The following is a 14,791-nucleotide window of genomic DNA, read 5'->3' as shown; positions in this document are numbered from 1 at the left end:
CTCCCTTCCTTGGAAACCCCGGCTTTGGGCAGCTTACTGAGCTCTTGTGGGTCTACTTTCCCTCTTGTGTAGCATGAGGATAGTGATAGGGGTACCTGCTTCGCAGGGTTGTTGTGAAGATTAAATGGTGTGTGTAAAGCACACATCACACTACCTGGCACAGGGTAAAGGGCTTAACACATGGGAGCTATGATGCTGATGACGACGATGATGATGATGATGATGATGATGAGGAGGAGGAGGAGGAGGAGGAGGAACCATGCTCAGCACACATCTGGAGCCCCTGTCCACTGCTCACCAGTCTACCTGCAGTGGACACAGGAACACTCACATATGCAGTTCTAGGAGACGGTCGGGCGCAGATGGCCAGGGTCCAGACCACCTGCATCCATTCCTGCTGACTCTCACTGCCATGTGCCATGGAGAGAGACTGTCAGCCAGGATTCCCGGGCCACTAAGAGGTACGAGAGAGAAACCTCTCCTTGTGACCCTGTTTCCCACTTGGAGATAGCACCCTTACCCTTCGCCTTGGGTGCCTGAATCTTGGCTACAGGCAGGACTTAGCACAGAGGGCTTCTACCCAGGTCTACTTGCCCAAGGCCCAAGAGTATGTGTGTGTGTGTGTGTGTGTGTGTCACTCATGACAAGCTCGTGTGCACAGGACGGAGCATACAGCTCACATGTACTGCTCAGATAGCAGTTGACTTTGCCCACCAGATGCAAACTTTTCTGCCTCACCTCTTGTGGGGCACCCATTGTGCTCAGAAGTCATCCAAATCAGCCCCTGGGTATCTCTTGGGTGTATTCTGCATGCCTTCCTTAGCCCCCATTCTTGTGAGGCCCTTCTCCTTGGAGCCTGCTACCCTGTGGCACGGCTCGGACCCAGCCTGGTGCTCTGCAGGGTGGGAGTGAGCCTGCTGATCTGCCCCAGGCTCAGGGTCTGATGGCTCCTCTCCTGTTCAGTGTGCCACCTGCATCCCTACTTGTCCCCCTTTGCCTCTCTGGGGACACGGATGCTGGCTGACTCTTCCTTGTCCCCCCTTTCTTCACCCCTCCTCCAACTCTGATGCATGCAGGGCAACGGTACACGTGCGGGTTAACGACGTGAATGAGTTTGCCCCTGTGTTTGTGGAGCGGCTATACCGGGCGGCAGTGACGGAGGGGAAGCTGTATGACCGAATCCTGCGGGTGGAAGCCATTGATGGCGACTGTTCCCCACAGTACAGCCAGATCTGCTACTATGAGATCCTTACACCCAACACCCCCTTCCTCATAGACAATGACGGTGAGTCCATCCCCCGGGCGCCCCAGTGGCCCATCTCTGTCAGTGCCCCTCGGGCCTGGGCTGCCACATCTCCTGCCCTTCGCATGCTCACTTCACATCTTCCTTCTCAGATGTGAAAACCCCGCCCCAGCCCTCTCCCGTGTATCCTCATTCACCTGCAGCTCAACGAACCCCCTAACTCCTGCCCTGGCCTCCCTGTGGCTTCTCCAGTGCTGCTGACCCTGTCTGCCCTCCTCTGCTCCAGGGAACATCGAGAACACGGAGAAGCTGCAGTACAGCGGGGAGCGGCTCTACAAGTTTACCGTGACGGCTTACGACTGCGGGAAGAAGCGGGCAGCCGATGACGCAGAGGTGGAGATCCAGGTGAAGCCCACCTGTAAACCCAGCTGGCAAGGTGAGGAGCTTCCCTTTGGGCCTTCCTGTTTGTACCTCTGACCATCTAGGGGTCAAAGACGGGATCTCTGGGGGCAGGCGCACCACTGTCTTCCCTGGCTGGGCCATTTTCCCAGGGCCTCCAGGCTGGCAGGGCGCACGGCAGGAGAAGGATGGAGGAAAGCGGCTGTCTTACCTTCTTGCCTCACCGGCCTCTCTGTTGCACCCACACAGGCTGGAACAAAAGGATTGAATATGCGCCGGGCGCTGGGAGCTTGGCGTTGTTCCCTGGCATCCGCCTGGAGACCTGTGATGAGCCACTCTGGAACATTCAGGCCACCATAGAGCTACAGACCAGCCACGTGGCCAAGGGCTGTGACCGGGACAACTACTCAGAGCGGGCGCTGAGGAAACTCTGTGGTAGGTTTGCCCCCAACTTACTCCTCAGGCCTATCTCTTCCAACTCAGTCTCTGCTGGGCCTTCCTGGGCTCCTCTCAAAGAACCCTCTGGACTTCTCCAAGTGCATGAATATATCCACAGGGATCACAGTCCATGGTTAGCTTTGGGGGTCCAAAAGGGCAATGGATGTGTCATTGGCAAAGACACGGCATAGCACAATGCCGCCATCAGATACGTTGTGGGGCGCGATGAAGAGGTGGGGAACGGGTTGAGTTAATTGGAGAGAGATCCCTAGGGAGGTCCATCCCCATCTTGTCTTTGAAAGTCTAGAAGAAGCAATGAGACTAGCTACAGAAAACCTTTCTCTACCCCCCCACCCCATCAGTCGCCCTTTCCCTGCCTCCTTCCCATGTCTCCTTTGTTGCCCCCTGACGCTGATATCGTGCCCCCTGGGCCTCTTGCAGGTGCTGCCACGGGGGAGGTGGATCTGTTGCCAATGCCTGGCCCCAATGCCAACTGGACCGCAGGGCTCTCTGTGCACTACAGCCAGGACAGCAGCCTTATCTACTGGTTCAATGGCACCCAAGCTGTGCAGGTGCCCCAGGGGGGCACAGGCTCTGGGTCCCAGGACAGCCTCAGTGACCACTTCACCCTGTCCTTCTGGATGAAGCATGGCGTAACTCCCAGCAAGGGCAAGAAAGAAGAGGAAACCATTGTGTGTAACACCGTCCAGAACGGTGAGCCCCCCTAGGGCACTGCCCAACAGCGGGCAAGCTGGTCTCTTGTTGTGGTTCTGTCGTTGCCCGTTGTGTGACTGTGGGCAGGTCACTTACCCTCTTCTCCTGCAAAGGGACAGTGCGGCATGTCCTACGTCCTGAAATTCAGCGATGTAGCCACCAGGACATGTTGAGGTGGGCCTGCTCTCAGCACCCAGTGGACCTGCCATCGCCACTCTCCTGTGTCATCGTCCCATCTCCCTGAGGTCCGCCAGGCGGTGGACTTCCTCCCTCCTGGCCCATTACAGCCCTCCATTGTACTGGAAAAGCCTGGATGAGGGGTACCCCCTCGTTTCCCTCTGCCACTACCTTAGCCTTTGCCTCGAAGGGCTAGCTGGCTGCACCTCCAAACGTGCTTCTTTCCCTTGACCGCACGCACTGCCTCTCCCCTCCCCCTTGGGAGGGCTCAGGTCTTTCGTTCATGGTCACTCCTCTGACCCCATGTATCTCAGCCTGAAGATGGTTGTCGCCCATGGCATTTGTATTAGCCATAAGCCCATCAAGGGTTGTTGGAAACAGGTTGCCCAGTGTTCCCCCCTCAGCCAATCAGAGTGCTTGAGTGTCCTAGTTTCGGCTTGAAGTAAATGGTGCATGAGTGTAAATGTGCGTGTGCGTGTGCATGTGCGTGCGTGCGTGCGCACGCGCGTGCGTGTGTGTGTGTGTGTGTGTGTGAGAGAGAGAGAGGGAGAGAATAAACGAAGGAGTGAGAGTGTACAAGAGGGAGGGTTAGTTTGGAGAAGCAAGCATCCTCTCCCTCCTGGTGCTTTGAGCGTGTTCCTACTCAGGCCTGCTGTTTGATCCTTGCTTCTACCTTCTCCCACCAGAGGACGGCTTCTCTCACTACTCCCTGACGGTCCATGGCTGCAGAATTGCCTTCCTCTACTGGCCCCTGCTTGAGAGTGCCCGCCCGGTCAAGTTCCTCTGGAAGCTGGAGCAGGTGAGCCCGGCTGTTGGTAGCTGACTGAGGGATGAGGGCCCTGGGGCAGGGCAGGAGCTGGCATTTTCCTGGCTGCTTCGTACTACCTCTTTCATTCTCTCCTTACGGTCATTGACCATCCATCCCTAGGCTCCCTTGTTCTTTTCTTCCAAGACTCGTCTCCTATAACAAGTACTCTGGGCTTAAGTACTATGATATCCAATTCCAACAACCAGCCTCTGTTTAGATTTGGGATCTCTCTTGTATCTAGAACCTAACCTAACAGTATGCGTCCCTGACTCTCCATTACACATGTTGTAATGGGGAAAACAGGTCATTCTGACATACGTGAATTGAGGTTCAGTTCTCCTAATCAATGTGTCCAAACCTCTGCTCCTTTGCCCTGTTAAGTGAGGATCATAAGAAGTCTATATTCCAGGGTTGTTGGTAGGATCAATGATAGACGAATCCTTTGTAGCCTGAAAGACTTCCTGACACGTTAATTCTTCTTATTGGACATGATTATGAGGAATAAAGTGTTGGAAGAAATTTTAAAAATTATCTCTTGAATTTCAGCCTCTTCTATTTTCAGTCATTCTCCACCCTGGTCCTTCACAAGGACCAATGGGACTAATCTGAGTTTTTAACCTTCTTCTATTTTTCCTGTAAGCCCTGACGCAAGAGTGGCTGAGCAAGGGCAGGAAGTAGAGCGAGGAAGGGAAATGAAGACAGTGGGAATCCCCTAACTGGACAATTACGGCCCGGCTGTAAGAGCTTCACAGAAAGCGCTTAAAGAGACAGTCTGTTCGTTACCAATCCTTGCTCTTTCCTTCGGGCTGTTGACATTGGCCGCTCACACGAGCCCTTCTTTCCTCTTTAATCCACTTCCACTTACCCAACAAGCATTTATTAAATGCCAATGAAGTCCCAGATCCTTATTTAAGTTCTGGGGATGCAGTGGAGTCCAAGAGGGACCCCATCTTTACCTTCACAGAGCTTACATTGTAGCTGGAGAGGTAGACTTAAATAAAATAAACAGGCATGTGAAGACCATAACTTATGATGAATTCTCTGAAAGAAATAAGCAAGGGATTGAGGTGGAAAATGGGGGAAGGTAGGGAAAGGAGGGATGCAGATAGACGTTCAGGGAAGGTGAGACCGAGACGAAATGTAATCTAAAGGCCGAGAAGCAGTCACCAGTCGAGAAAGGAGGAGTGAGCCAGGTGGAAGGAGGAGCAGGTGCCTTGAGGCCAGAGCGAGCTCTAGACAAGGAAAGGAGGCCACGGTGATTGGGGTGGAGAGCCCCAAGATGACGGGAGGTGGGGGCAATGGGAGGGACCAGGTTACGCAGTGGGCCTGTGTGCTGGCGTTCGTTTAGATTTTGTTTGATGAGAGACAGGAAGCCTTTGAAGGATTTGAAGTAGGGAAGTGGTCTGGTCAGATTTCGTTTTAAGCAGATCTCTTTGGGATCTGTGGGAAGAACGCAGCGCGGAGTTGTAAGGGTCCACACTGAGAGAGACAACCCGGGGAAACTGAGGACTTGGCTGACGTGTGCAAACAGATGTAGGGGACCGCATAGAAACAACAGGGCTTCTTGTTTGGTTTGTACCCAAGACTGACAGGAGCAACTGATGGATTCGATCTGGAGGAAGAGGGAAGGGAGGAATTCAGCGTGTCTCTTTCGCGAGTCACCCACTGGATGGGTGGCCGAGCCTTTTACGGCCCAGGCGATGTTGAGGAAGTCAGAAAGAGGCCGGGACTAAAACACACACACAAAACCACAACCATCATTTTGATTCTGACTCACTGTGACCCAACACAGGGCTTCTAAACCTGTACATCTTTGTGGGAGCAGACAGCCTCGTTTGTATCCCTTGGAGCAGCTGCTGGGTCTGAACTGCTGACCTTGCAGTTAGCAGCCCAACGCCTAACTCTTAGTACGACCAGACCTCTGTCTTACACACATCACAGGTGAGAGATCTGTGATACAGCCATGTGGAGATGGTCAGCATTTAGAAGAGAGCTTTTGGGCTCACAATGTTCGATTTTGGAATGAGGAGCATAAATATTGTATCTGAATCCACAGGGACAGATGAGGTTGTCCCCGGGAAGAGAGTATAGAGAGAAAAGGGAAAAGAGCCAGAGCCTTCAGGAACCCCACTATTTGGAAGCTGCCAAGGCAGAAAACTCTCCACCCTTCATTTCTCGACCATCCCTTTCTCCTGACGTGGCTGCAGCGAAGGGAGACCCAAGTTTGTTTTTGTGGTTCCTGCCGGGCTAGCACTTACCCTAGATCACGTGCCACGGTCTTGCACAACGACCCTAGGCGTCCCTGTGCCATGTGGCTGCGACTGGGACGCACAGCGACCCCATGTGCACTAGAGGAAGTCCTGCCGGGCCCGTGCCCCCTCACAAGTGTTCTCAGGCTTGAGCCCATCGATGCAGCCACGGTGCCCACCCATCTCGTCGCAGGTCTTTCTCTTTCTTGCTGCCCCACTGCTTCCCCAAGCAGGATGTGCTTCTCCAGGGGCCAGGCTGGCTTTTGGAACACTGGTGACCTAACTTCCAGCATCACAGCACCACACAAGCCACCACAGGATGACAAACTGACAGACCAGTGTTGGTCCTGTACCATAGATACACAATAGATACATGCATGCATTCATATGTTTACATTTGTGTGTGTATGTGTGTGTGTGTACACGGAAGAGCTTTATCTACAAGAGCAATTGACTATTGAGGAAACAGTCCAGCCCAGTCCAGATCAAGTCCATAAGTCTGATATTAGCCCATATCTATAAAGTCCTCTTCAGACTCACGAAACACATGCAATGACACTGAATGCAGGAAGATCACAGGTCAGTGGATAGGAAGTCTTGTGAATCCAGTGGCATTGGAAGCATCTCAGCGCTAGCAGGAGTCTCCACATGGCTTTTCCAGCTCCCAGGAATGCATCAGGGTAGGTCCATGTGTCTTCTCCTCAGGGAGTCTCGCAGGGAGTGAGCCTAGAGTATATGTGTCTTCTGCCTCCAAGGAGGAAAATACAGGAGTTCCCAGAATCCTCATAAGGTCACGCCCACACAGAGGCCTCATTGGTTATGACCTGATTGACAGCCTAGACTCCACCCCTTCAATCTGAATCCTCAAATTGACAAATGATCATATAAGTACCACAGGTTTATTCATTTGTATTGGTTAAAGTTTCCAAAGAAGAGATTTTCCTGGTTGTTTGAATGATTTTAAACCAAAAGAAATATGGCAGGGTAAAGCAAAGCACATTTTTGTTTCTAGTATTATTTTTCTGTTTCTTTATTTTTACCCCAACACCAGCTCTTACCATAGGCTAGTGCTTTTTTTAAAAAAAATTATTTTATTGGGCATATATTTACATTTTTGGGGGGTATGATTGGTGCTATGGTGTGCCACTCCTTTTGGCAATGCTTATATATTTTTAAAGATTTACTTGAAGACGGTGGGATTTTAGGTACTAGGTTTGTTGTTGGATAGATTTGGGACAAGGGTGCTGGTCCTTGAGCTGTTCTGGGAAGGTACTAGTAAGCCCGTTCTTAGCACTGGGAATATAAGGGGTTGGGCCCCGCCTCCTGAGCACAGTTCCTCGAAGCTAAAGCGATGGGGCGCTTGCCCTTGGTCTCCCCCAGGTCTGTGATGATGAGTGGCACCACTATGCTTTGAATCTCGAGTTCCCCACGGTCACACTCTATGCTGATGGGATTTCCTTCGACCCCGCCCTCATCCACGACAACGGTCTCATCCACCCACCCCGAAGGGAGCCTGCGCTGATGATCGGGGCCTGCTGGTCTGGTAAGGCCCTCTGAACTTGTATCAAAGGTATCCAGAGGTTTAGGATTGGTGAAGGGAGGTGGGCTTGGGAGAGCAGCCTGATCGCATCTGCAGGGCTAATTGAAGTCCCTTCTTGCACCTCCCTGCGAGATGCGGATAGGACGAGAGCTCCAGGTCTCCCAGCGGAAGCCTTCCACGTCTCTGCCCATTCCATCGGGCATCACCTCTGACCTGGAGCACTGCCCGCTCAGGCATCGCTTTGTAACGTCCACTTGTTCTCAGGTGGTTCCATCCGTAGTCTGGTGATTTGTACAGTTCCCCAAGCCCCTGCTTGAGATCCAGAACCACTCCCTTCAGAGGTTTACCAGGCTTCTCATCTTTAGATGATTTAATCCCCACCCCACCCCGCGCGCGCGCGTGTGTGTCTTACTAGAACCCGAGTGCTTCTTCGCCAACACCTTTGGGAGTTTGTCTCTAGCAGGCCTGAGAGACGGAGACATGACAGAGCCCCTCACTCCCCAAGTCGCTATTTCCCCACCACCCTGACTGAGCTCACCGGCACTTTGTCCCCCCAGAGGAGAAGAGCAAGGCGAAGGAGAAAGGAGGAGACAGCAGCACGGACCCAACACAAGGTACTCTGTGTGAGAACTTTCCGTTCCACGTTCCCTTGTGCACCCCCAATCCTTGCCCCTCCATCCTTACAGTTCCTGCTTCACCCACCACCAGGGGCCAGAGCCTCAGAGAACGGCAGCAGGGCAGGTTTTCCCCAGAGAGGTGGGAGATGGCGTTTGGCTAGAGTATGGGGACCCTTTCTTCTTTTTAAAAAGAATTCATTTTATTGGCATCTATTTCACACATCATACAATTTAGTCACTCAATCATCTTTTTTTTTTTTGCTTAAAAAAATTTTTTTTTAGTTAATTTATTTTTTTATTCACTCAACCATCTTAAGAAGAGTTGTGCTGTCATCACCACAATCCATTTGAGAACAATTGTCTTCTCAGACTCATTGTTGTCAGCTCCCCACCTCCCCCCATCCCTCCTTGTCATGCCCCTATCCAGTCATTGTCTCTATAGATCTACCGGTCCTGGATTTGATGTACAGGAAATCATACAAACACAAACACGAAGGAAGCAAACAAGCAAACAAACAAGAACCCAACGAGTAGGCAAAACAGGAAAGCCTAAATCAAAAAATAAGGCAGAAAATATTTAGAAACTGAAATAACTTTAAAATGGGTCAAAAGGGAGATCAAACGACAAAGTATTCCATTTTAACCTAACGACGTTGATCATAATCGACTTTACACTGCTCCCTCCTAGGAAGGCTGTTCACCTCCCTCAACTATGGTCAGAGGGTGTTCTCCAGAGACTCAGCTCCATGTGGGGACCCTGCCACTGGATTTTGGGCTTCCACTGTCACCCATAGCCTTCTGCAAACTGGTGTTCACAATTTGAGCCCTGAAACCATTCCCTCCTTTACGTTTGGATTTGATGATTTATAATCCTTGGGTCACAAGGTTGGTGTGCTTCTTTCATGTTGACACCTCAGTTAGATGGCTGCTTGTTTGAGACAAGCCCTTAAGACCCCAGAAGCAATCTTTCTGATAGTTGGGCATCATCTAGTTTTTCACCACCCTTTGCTACAGCACCCATACTTCCGTGATCTCTTCATGAGGGCGAGCCTCGAGCAGGGCCATGGCATAAGAGCCAATTGTTCTTAGAGGAGGGCTGGAGTAGAGCAAGCCCCAAATCCATTCTTGTATCTATGGTTTACACATGTCTCTGGATCACTTCAGGGACGTCATTATCATTTTATGTTAGAGAATATGATCAATCATCCCCCTGGGCATAAGGTAGTTCTATTAATCGTGTCATTCATTTAGCCAATGATAGAGAATTTAAAACACTGTTGAGAAAGGGAATTTATTGATATACATCCAGGCCGACTTCAGACTGTAATACATGGATTGTTGACTTGTACCGATTAAACTCTCAAGTGAATGGACACTGAACACAAACAGTGGGGCTTGGGGATGGGGCAAACTTTCATTAACACTCATTCCCAAAGGCAGAACCTCGCCTACCAGATTAATAGATTGTCGCAAGCGAGCAAGGAGGGCATTAAAGTGGTAAATAAACGGGAGTCTTGGATTGGGCACCTTCAAAGCAAGAGATCGGAACCCAAGTCCAACTGCTGCCCTTTCCATAACCTTGGGATAGCAGTCATCCGCTTCTCTCACACGAGGGCATTTTAGCCTTATGTCTGAGTGAGTGTGTCCGTTCCACAGATCTGCTACAGGTGAGTTTGAGGTAAACCCATTCACTTCGTGGGGCCTCCACATCGAATCCTTCTGGTGAGGCCTAGGGGGTGTCCTTTCTTGACTACGGAGTGAGATGCATAGCGGAAAGGAAGTGGAAGAGGTCTGATCAGACAGGGGAGGAAGGTCTGGGCGCCCGCCGAAGTGCACCCCCCCTCCCCCTGGGCTTCGTGCATGTCACCGTGAAAGACCCCCGCCCTTGCACGCCCCTCCTGGCTCCCCCTCTTGCCTCCCTCGTCCTGATTCCTTGTCCTGGAAGCTTTCCTGATTTGGGTGAGTTCTATTGTTCACCTTTCTTCTCCCCCAACTTTCTTCTCTTTCTTTCATGCCGCTCCCTTTCCCAGCCTCCTCCCTCTTATCCACCTTTCTCCTGCCTTCTTTCTATTTCCATATTTCTCTTTCTCTTCCCCGCTTTCCCTTTCTCTGTATTTCTCTCTTCTCTTTCTCTCAGTCCCCCTTCCCCTGTTCTGCCCCTCCGCCCCTTTTTACCTTTTCTCACCTCCTGGTCCCCCTCCTGTGTTCCTGCCCTAGGAGACCCCTTGCCGATCCACCACTACTTTCACGGCTACCTGGCTGGGTTCAGCGTGCGCTCCGGTCGCCTGGAGAGCCGGGAGGTCATCGAGTGCCTCTATGCATGTCGGGAGGGGCTGGACTATAGGGATTTCGAGAGCCTGGGCAAAGGCATGAAGGTATCACCCCCTCCTTCTGGCCCTTTCTTTCCTGGCATGCCCTCTGCCCCTCAACCCTGCCACCCCACCCCCCACCTCCCCATCTACCTTTGCTCCCTGCCTCCTGGTCCGCTCTCAGCTGTGTCTGTGTCTGGGGCCCAGGTCCATGTGAATCCCTCGCAGTCCCTGCTCACCCTGGAGGGGGATGATGTGGAGACCTTCAACCATGCCCTGCAGCATGTGGCTTACATGAACACTCTGCGCTTTGCCACGCCTGGCGTCAGGCCCCTGCGCCTCACCACTGCGGTCAAGTGAGTGTTGGGTGGGGCAGGCAAATCTCAGAGCAGGGCCAGTGCCACAAGTCCTTGGCCTTAGACGTCATCTGGGGTGAGGCACACCTCTCTTATTTTATAGAGGAGCCGGGGAGGTGAGGGGGACTGGGCTCTGAGCGAAGAGAATTGACCAGCAATGTTGGTAGATGACCTCAAAGGACATCAATTTCTTAACAGCCAATTCATTTCCCTTCCCACGTAGTCATACTTTGGGTTTTCATCTTTTCTGTGCGGGGATCTAAGAGGCTCTGGGGGCACAGATGGAGGGTTACTTGTTGGGCTGCTGACCACAGATTAGCTGTTGGAGCAGCTCAGGCACTCAGCTGGAGGAAGACACACGGCTTTCTGCTCTGGTAAAGAGTTATAGCCTCTGAGACCCGAAGGGTCTTCTATGTGGCCACACGATGAGTCAGACTTGACTAGCTGCCAGTGTTTTAATTTAATTTAATTTTTTAAAATGCTGATATGTGAAACACCCTGGTGACACTTTTGGGTAAGTGTTGGACTGCTAACCACCAGGTTGTTGGTTCAAACCCACAAGTAACTCCACAGGAGAAAGGCGTGACTCTGCTCCCATAAAGATCAACAGCCTCAGGAATCCTGTAGAGATGGGGTCGCTGTGAGTTGGAATCAATTATGGCAGTGGGCTTTGGGGCTATGCTGATATGTAAAGTGGACAGAAAGAATATTGGATTGGGACTTGGGAGTCTGGGATACATTCTGACTCCATTAATGACCTCAATGCCCTTGGTAATTAGTGAGCTCTAGTTCTTTTACCGATTTTAATCTTGCTTCATTTAGTTCTTGCAAAGTCAAACACAATGATGACGTCTGGGACCTGCAACCTATTCTGGTCAATAAAGTTTTATTGGAACAGAGCTGGGACCATTTCGTTTGCATATCACCTATGGCTACTTTTGGTGATACCGAGGCAGAACTGAGCACTTGGGACAGAGACCGGATCACTTGCAAAAGTCATTACTCTTGACTGTCACGTTCGCCGAAAAAGCTAGCTGTCTCCTGGGTTTTGTAAAAATGGTATATAAATCTGTCACTTCAGCCATTTTTACATGTGCAGTTCAGTGACATTGATTATACACAGTGTTGTGTAACGATCACCATGACTAGTTTCTTTTTTTTGTTTTTCAGTTTATTTGATTCATGACTAGTTTCTAATTGCTTCCTCACCCTTACCAGAAACTCAGTGTTCCTTCAACAATCGCTCCTCACTGCCCTCTGCCCCGTCTCTGCTTGCCCCTCACAGGCTTCTGGCTTCAGATCTTCAGCGAACAATTTTCAGTTCCTTAAAAGAAAAATGCTAGACTACTTCAGGCTTTAAGTATTTAGCAGATGCTTTAAGATACAAATTAATTGAGAGGCAGCGAGGGCATTCTAATTAAGGACGCAAGACCCATTTCTAGGTTTTTAGCACTGGACAAATTAATCTCTCTGGGCCTCCGTTTTCTCATTTATAAAGCAGGGATACCAATAGAATCTAACTCGTGGAATTGATGTAAGCACTAAATGATATGATCGCATGCCTAGCAGAGGGCCTAGTTAACATTCCATCCATGTTGGCTGTTCCATGAAGGCATTTTCATCCCTTAGAACCATTTATGGAGCCGTTGTAAGGAGACACTGCCACCTAGTGGGTGGTTTATGCCCATGAGGCGTGAGGATTCCTGCGTTCTGGCCTCAGGATCCTACCTTACACAGCTTCCCAAAGCTCGGGCAGTTACACATTATGCCGCAAGGTTGGCAGTACAAATCCACCAGCCACCAGAGAAGTGTTACTCTGAGATTTCTCCCATAGGTCAACTTTGGTTTCTCCCATCGGTCAACTGAAGACACACATCTTTGAATTTCCATCTGAACGCTGCAATCCGTATCTAGAAGTTCAGCCAGCTTCTCAAACAAATCAGTTAAATCAAGTTCAATGCCAAGAACAGACACGCCTCTCGATTTCTCTATTTCTGCCATGCCGTCTCTGTCCTTGCCGTCACCCAGGCTTGAAGCCTCTGAGTCACCTCTGAGTTTTCCTGCTCTTCATCCCTTACGGCCAGGTCGCCCAGATCCTGCTCTTGTGGGACGTCTGGAAGACGTCTCACCTTGGGTCATTTCTGCCATTGTCTCTTGTATGAATTTCCAAGAGATGCTGTAACAAAGCACCACAAATGGGGTGATTCTAAGAACGGACATTTGCTGTCTCTTGTATCTGGAGACTAGTAGTCCAAATTTAAAGTGTCGAAGGGACCCTGTTCTTTCTGCAGACTCTAGACTTAGTGCTTCTCCACCTTCCTCAGGCTGCAGCCCTTTCATACTGTTCCTCGTGTTGTGGTGGCCCCCCGCCCCCAACCATAAAGTTATTTTCATTGCTACTTCATCACTGTCATTTTGCTACTGTTATGAATCAGGCGACCCCTGTGAAAGGGTTGGTCGACCCTCAAAGGGGTTGCGACCCACAGGCTGAGAACCGCTGGATTAGGGCTTCACCATATTTTTGGTTGTGTTTTGGGGGTGGGAAGGGGCAGGGATACCATTTTACCCTTAACACCCTTCCAGCCTTACAAAAGTCTGAGCATTCAATTCATAACTCCTTTGAAGTGATATTCAGCTCTGGTGATGGACTGGTAAGTTACCCTTTGGATGGTGGTCAGCAAGGTCAGCAGTTCGAAACCATCAGCCAGTGTGCATGAGAACGATGGGGCGTTCTACTCCTGTGAAGTGTTGCAATCTCAGAAACCCACAGGGGAATGCTACCCCGTCTTATCGGGTCTCTGTGAGTTGGCATTGACTCGATGACAGTGAGCTTGGAGTCTTGCTTTTGAGGTGACATGCATCAAATGGCCAGACTTCTGTACGACTCTTGCATGTTGCCTGGCGGTCCCGCCAGGTGTTTCTTGCCCCAGTTCTCATTACGGATCATCTGGCAGTAGCCTCCGAAGGCGTTTATTTATCTTCATCTCCCAGTTTCAGTTCACCCTTCATCTTGCGCCGAGGGTTTGCATTGCTCACTGCTGCGGAGTCCATTCCAACCCATAGTCACCCCGGAGGACAGAATCAAACTGCCCGATACCATTCCCAGACTGCACATTTTCACAGAAGCAGACACCACCCCTTCCTCTCATGAGGCAGCTGGTGGGTTAGGGCGGCTGACCTTTTGGTTAGCAGCCCATTGTTTTAACCACGGTGCACTCAGGGTTCCTTGAGGCTGCGGTGGTCATGATAACTCCAACATTTCACCCTCATCCTTACCTGTTGAGAAAGACGGACTTCCTTTTGTCCACTGAATACAAACAAGAACTTTTATCACGGAGACTTTGGTTAATGCCCACGGTTAAGGCTTAGCTATGAACTGAAAGGTTGGCACTTCCTGGGCTGCCGTTTTATTGGTTGGCTTGGCTTGGTGTCATCCTGGAGGGATAGGCCGGTGTCTCTGGTGCCAAGGTCAATGAGGCTTCCTGGGAGGTTCGCTCACCTCCCACGGTGTGTTTCCCTGACGTCCAAGGGCCTGGAAGGAGCCACCCTGAGGACTCCTTCAATCGCCCCCTGTCTCGCTTTTGCTGTTGGATATTTTCTGGCACCTTCTTCTACTAGACACTGTACTGAATGCATGTTTTGTTTTGAACCTCCTGGGCCAAGAATTGTATATGTTTGTACGTTTTTGTAAGTTCAGGGTTTATTATTTTTCATCAATGATAGATGCTCTTCAATCCTGGGGCAGGCCCTTGGAGGCATGATCACATGGTCACCTGTACTGGTCAGGTCAGGGGTACCTGGACTTCTGTCTCTGACTTTTTCCTGTGGTGGCACCAACCAGAAAGGGCGTCTCCGCCCCTCCAGCATATTCCTATGGGGGTCAGGGGGAAGAGCACTACCTGCCGTTCCTCCCTGAGATGAGGTGCTCCGGTGCAGAAGTT

General features: G+C 50.8%; 1 protein-coding gene across 2 annotated transcripts in view; it reads left to right on the top strand.

Moving 5' to 3' along the window:
- CLSTN3 (calsyntenin 3) overlaps window positions 1-14,791 on the top strand; it is a 32,423-nt gene that overhangs the window by 4,856 nt on the left and 12,776 nt on the right. For both annotated transcript variants that reach the window (XM_004708144.2, XM_045296010.1), the window contains exons 4-12: window positions 1,077-1,285; window positions 1,530-1,679; window positions 1,892-2,077; window positions 2,522-2,794; window positions 3,658-3,770; window positions 7,409-7,571; window positions 8,126-8,182; window positions 10,403-10,560; window positions 10,702-10,850. In XM_004708144.2, the coding sequence (XP_004708201.1) occupies window positions 1,077-1,285; window positions 1,530-1,679; window positions 1,892-2,077; window positions 2,522-2,794; window positions 3,658-3,770; window positions 7,409-7,571; window positions 8,126-8,182; window positions 10,403-10,560; window positions 10,702-10,850 (1,458 nt within the window). The remainder of the gene's footprint in view (window positions 1-1,076; window positions 1,286-1,529; window positions 1,680-1,891; window positions 2,078-2,521; window positions 2,795-3,657; window positions 3,771-7,408; window positions 7,572-8,125; window positions 8,183-10,402; window positions 10,561-10,701; window positions 10,851-14,791) is intronic.

Source organism: Echinops telfairi, unplaced genomic scaffold (genome assembly GCF_000313985.2).
Source record: "Echinops telfairi isolate 266 unplaced genomic scaffold, ASM31398v2 ScPeMD7_7356;HRSCAF=8355, whole genome shotgun sequence".
In the NCBI taxonomy this organism is placed as follows: Eukaryota; Metazoa; Chordata; class Mammalia; order Afrosoricida; family Tenrecidae; genus Echinops; species Echinops telfairi.
Note: the sequence above shows the minus strand (reverse complement) of the source record. Positions and strands in the feature narration are given on the sequence as shown.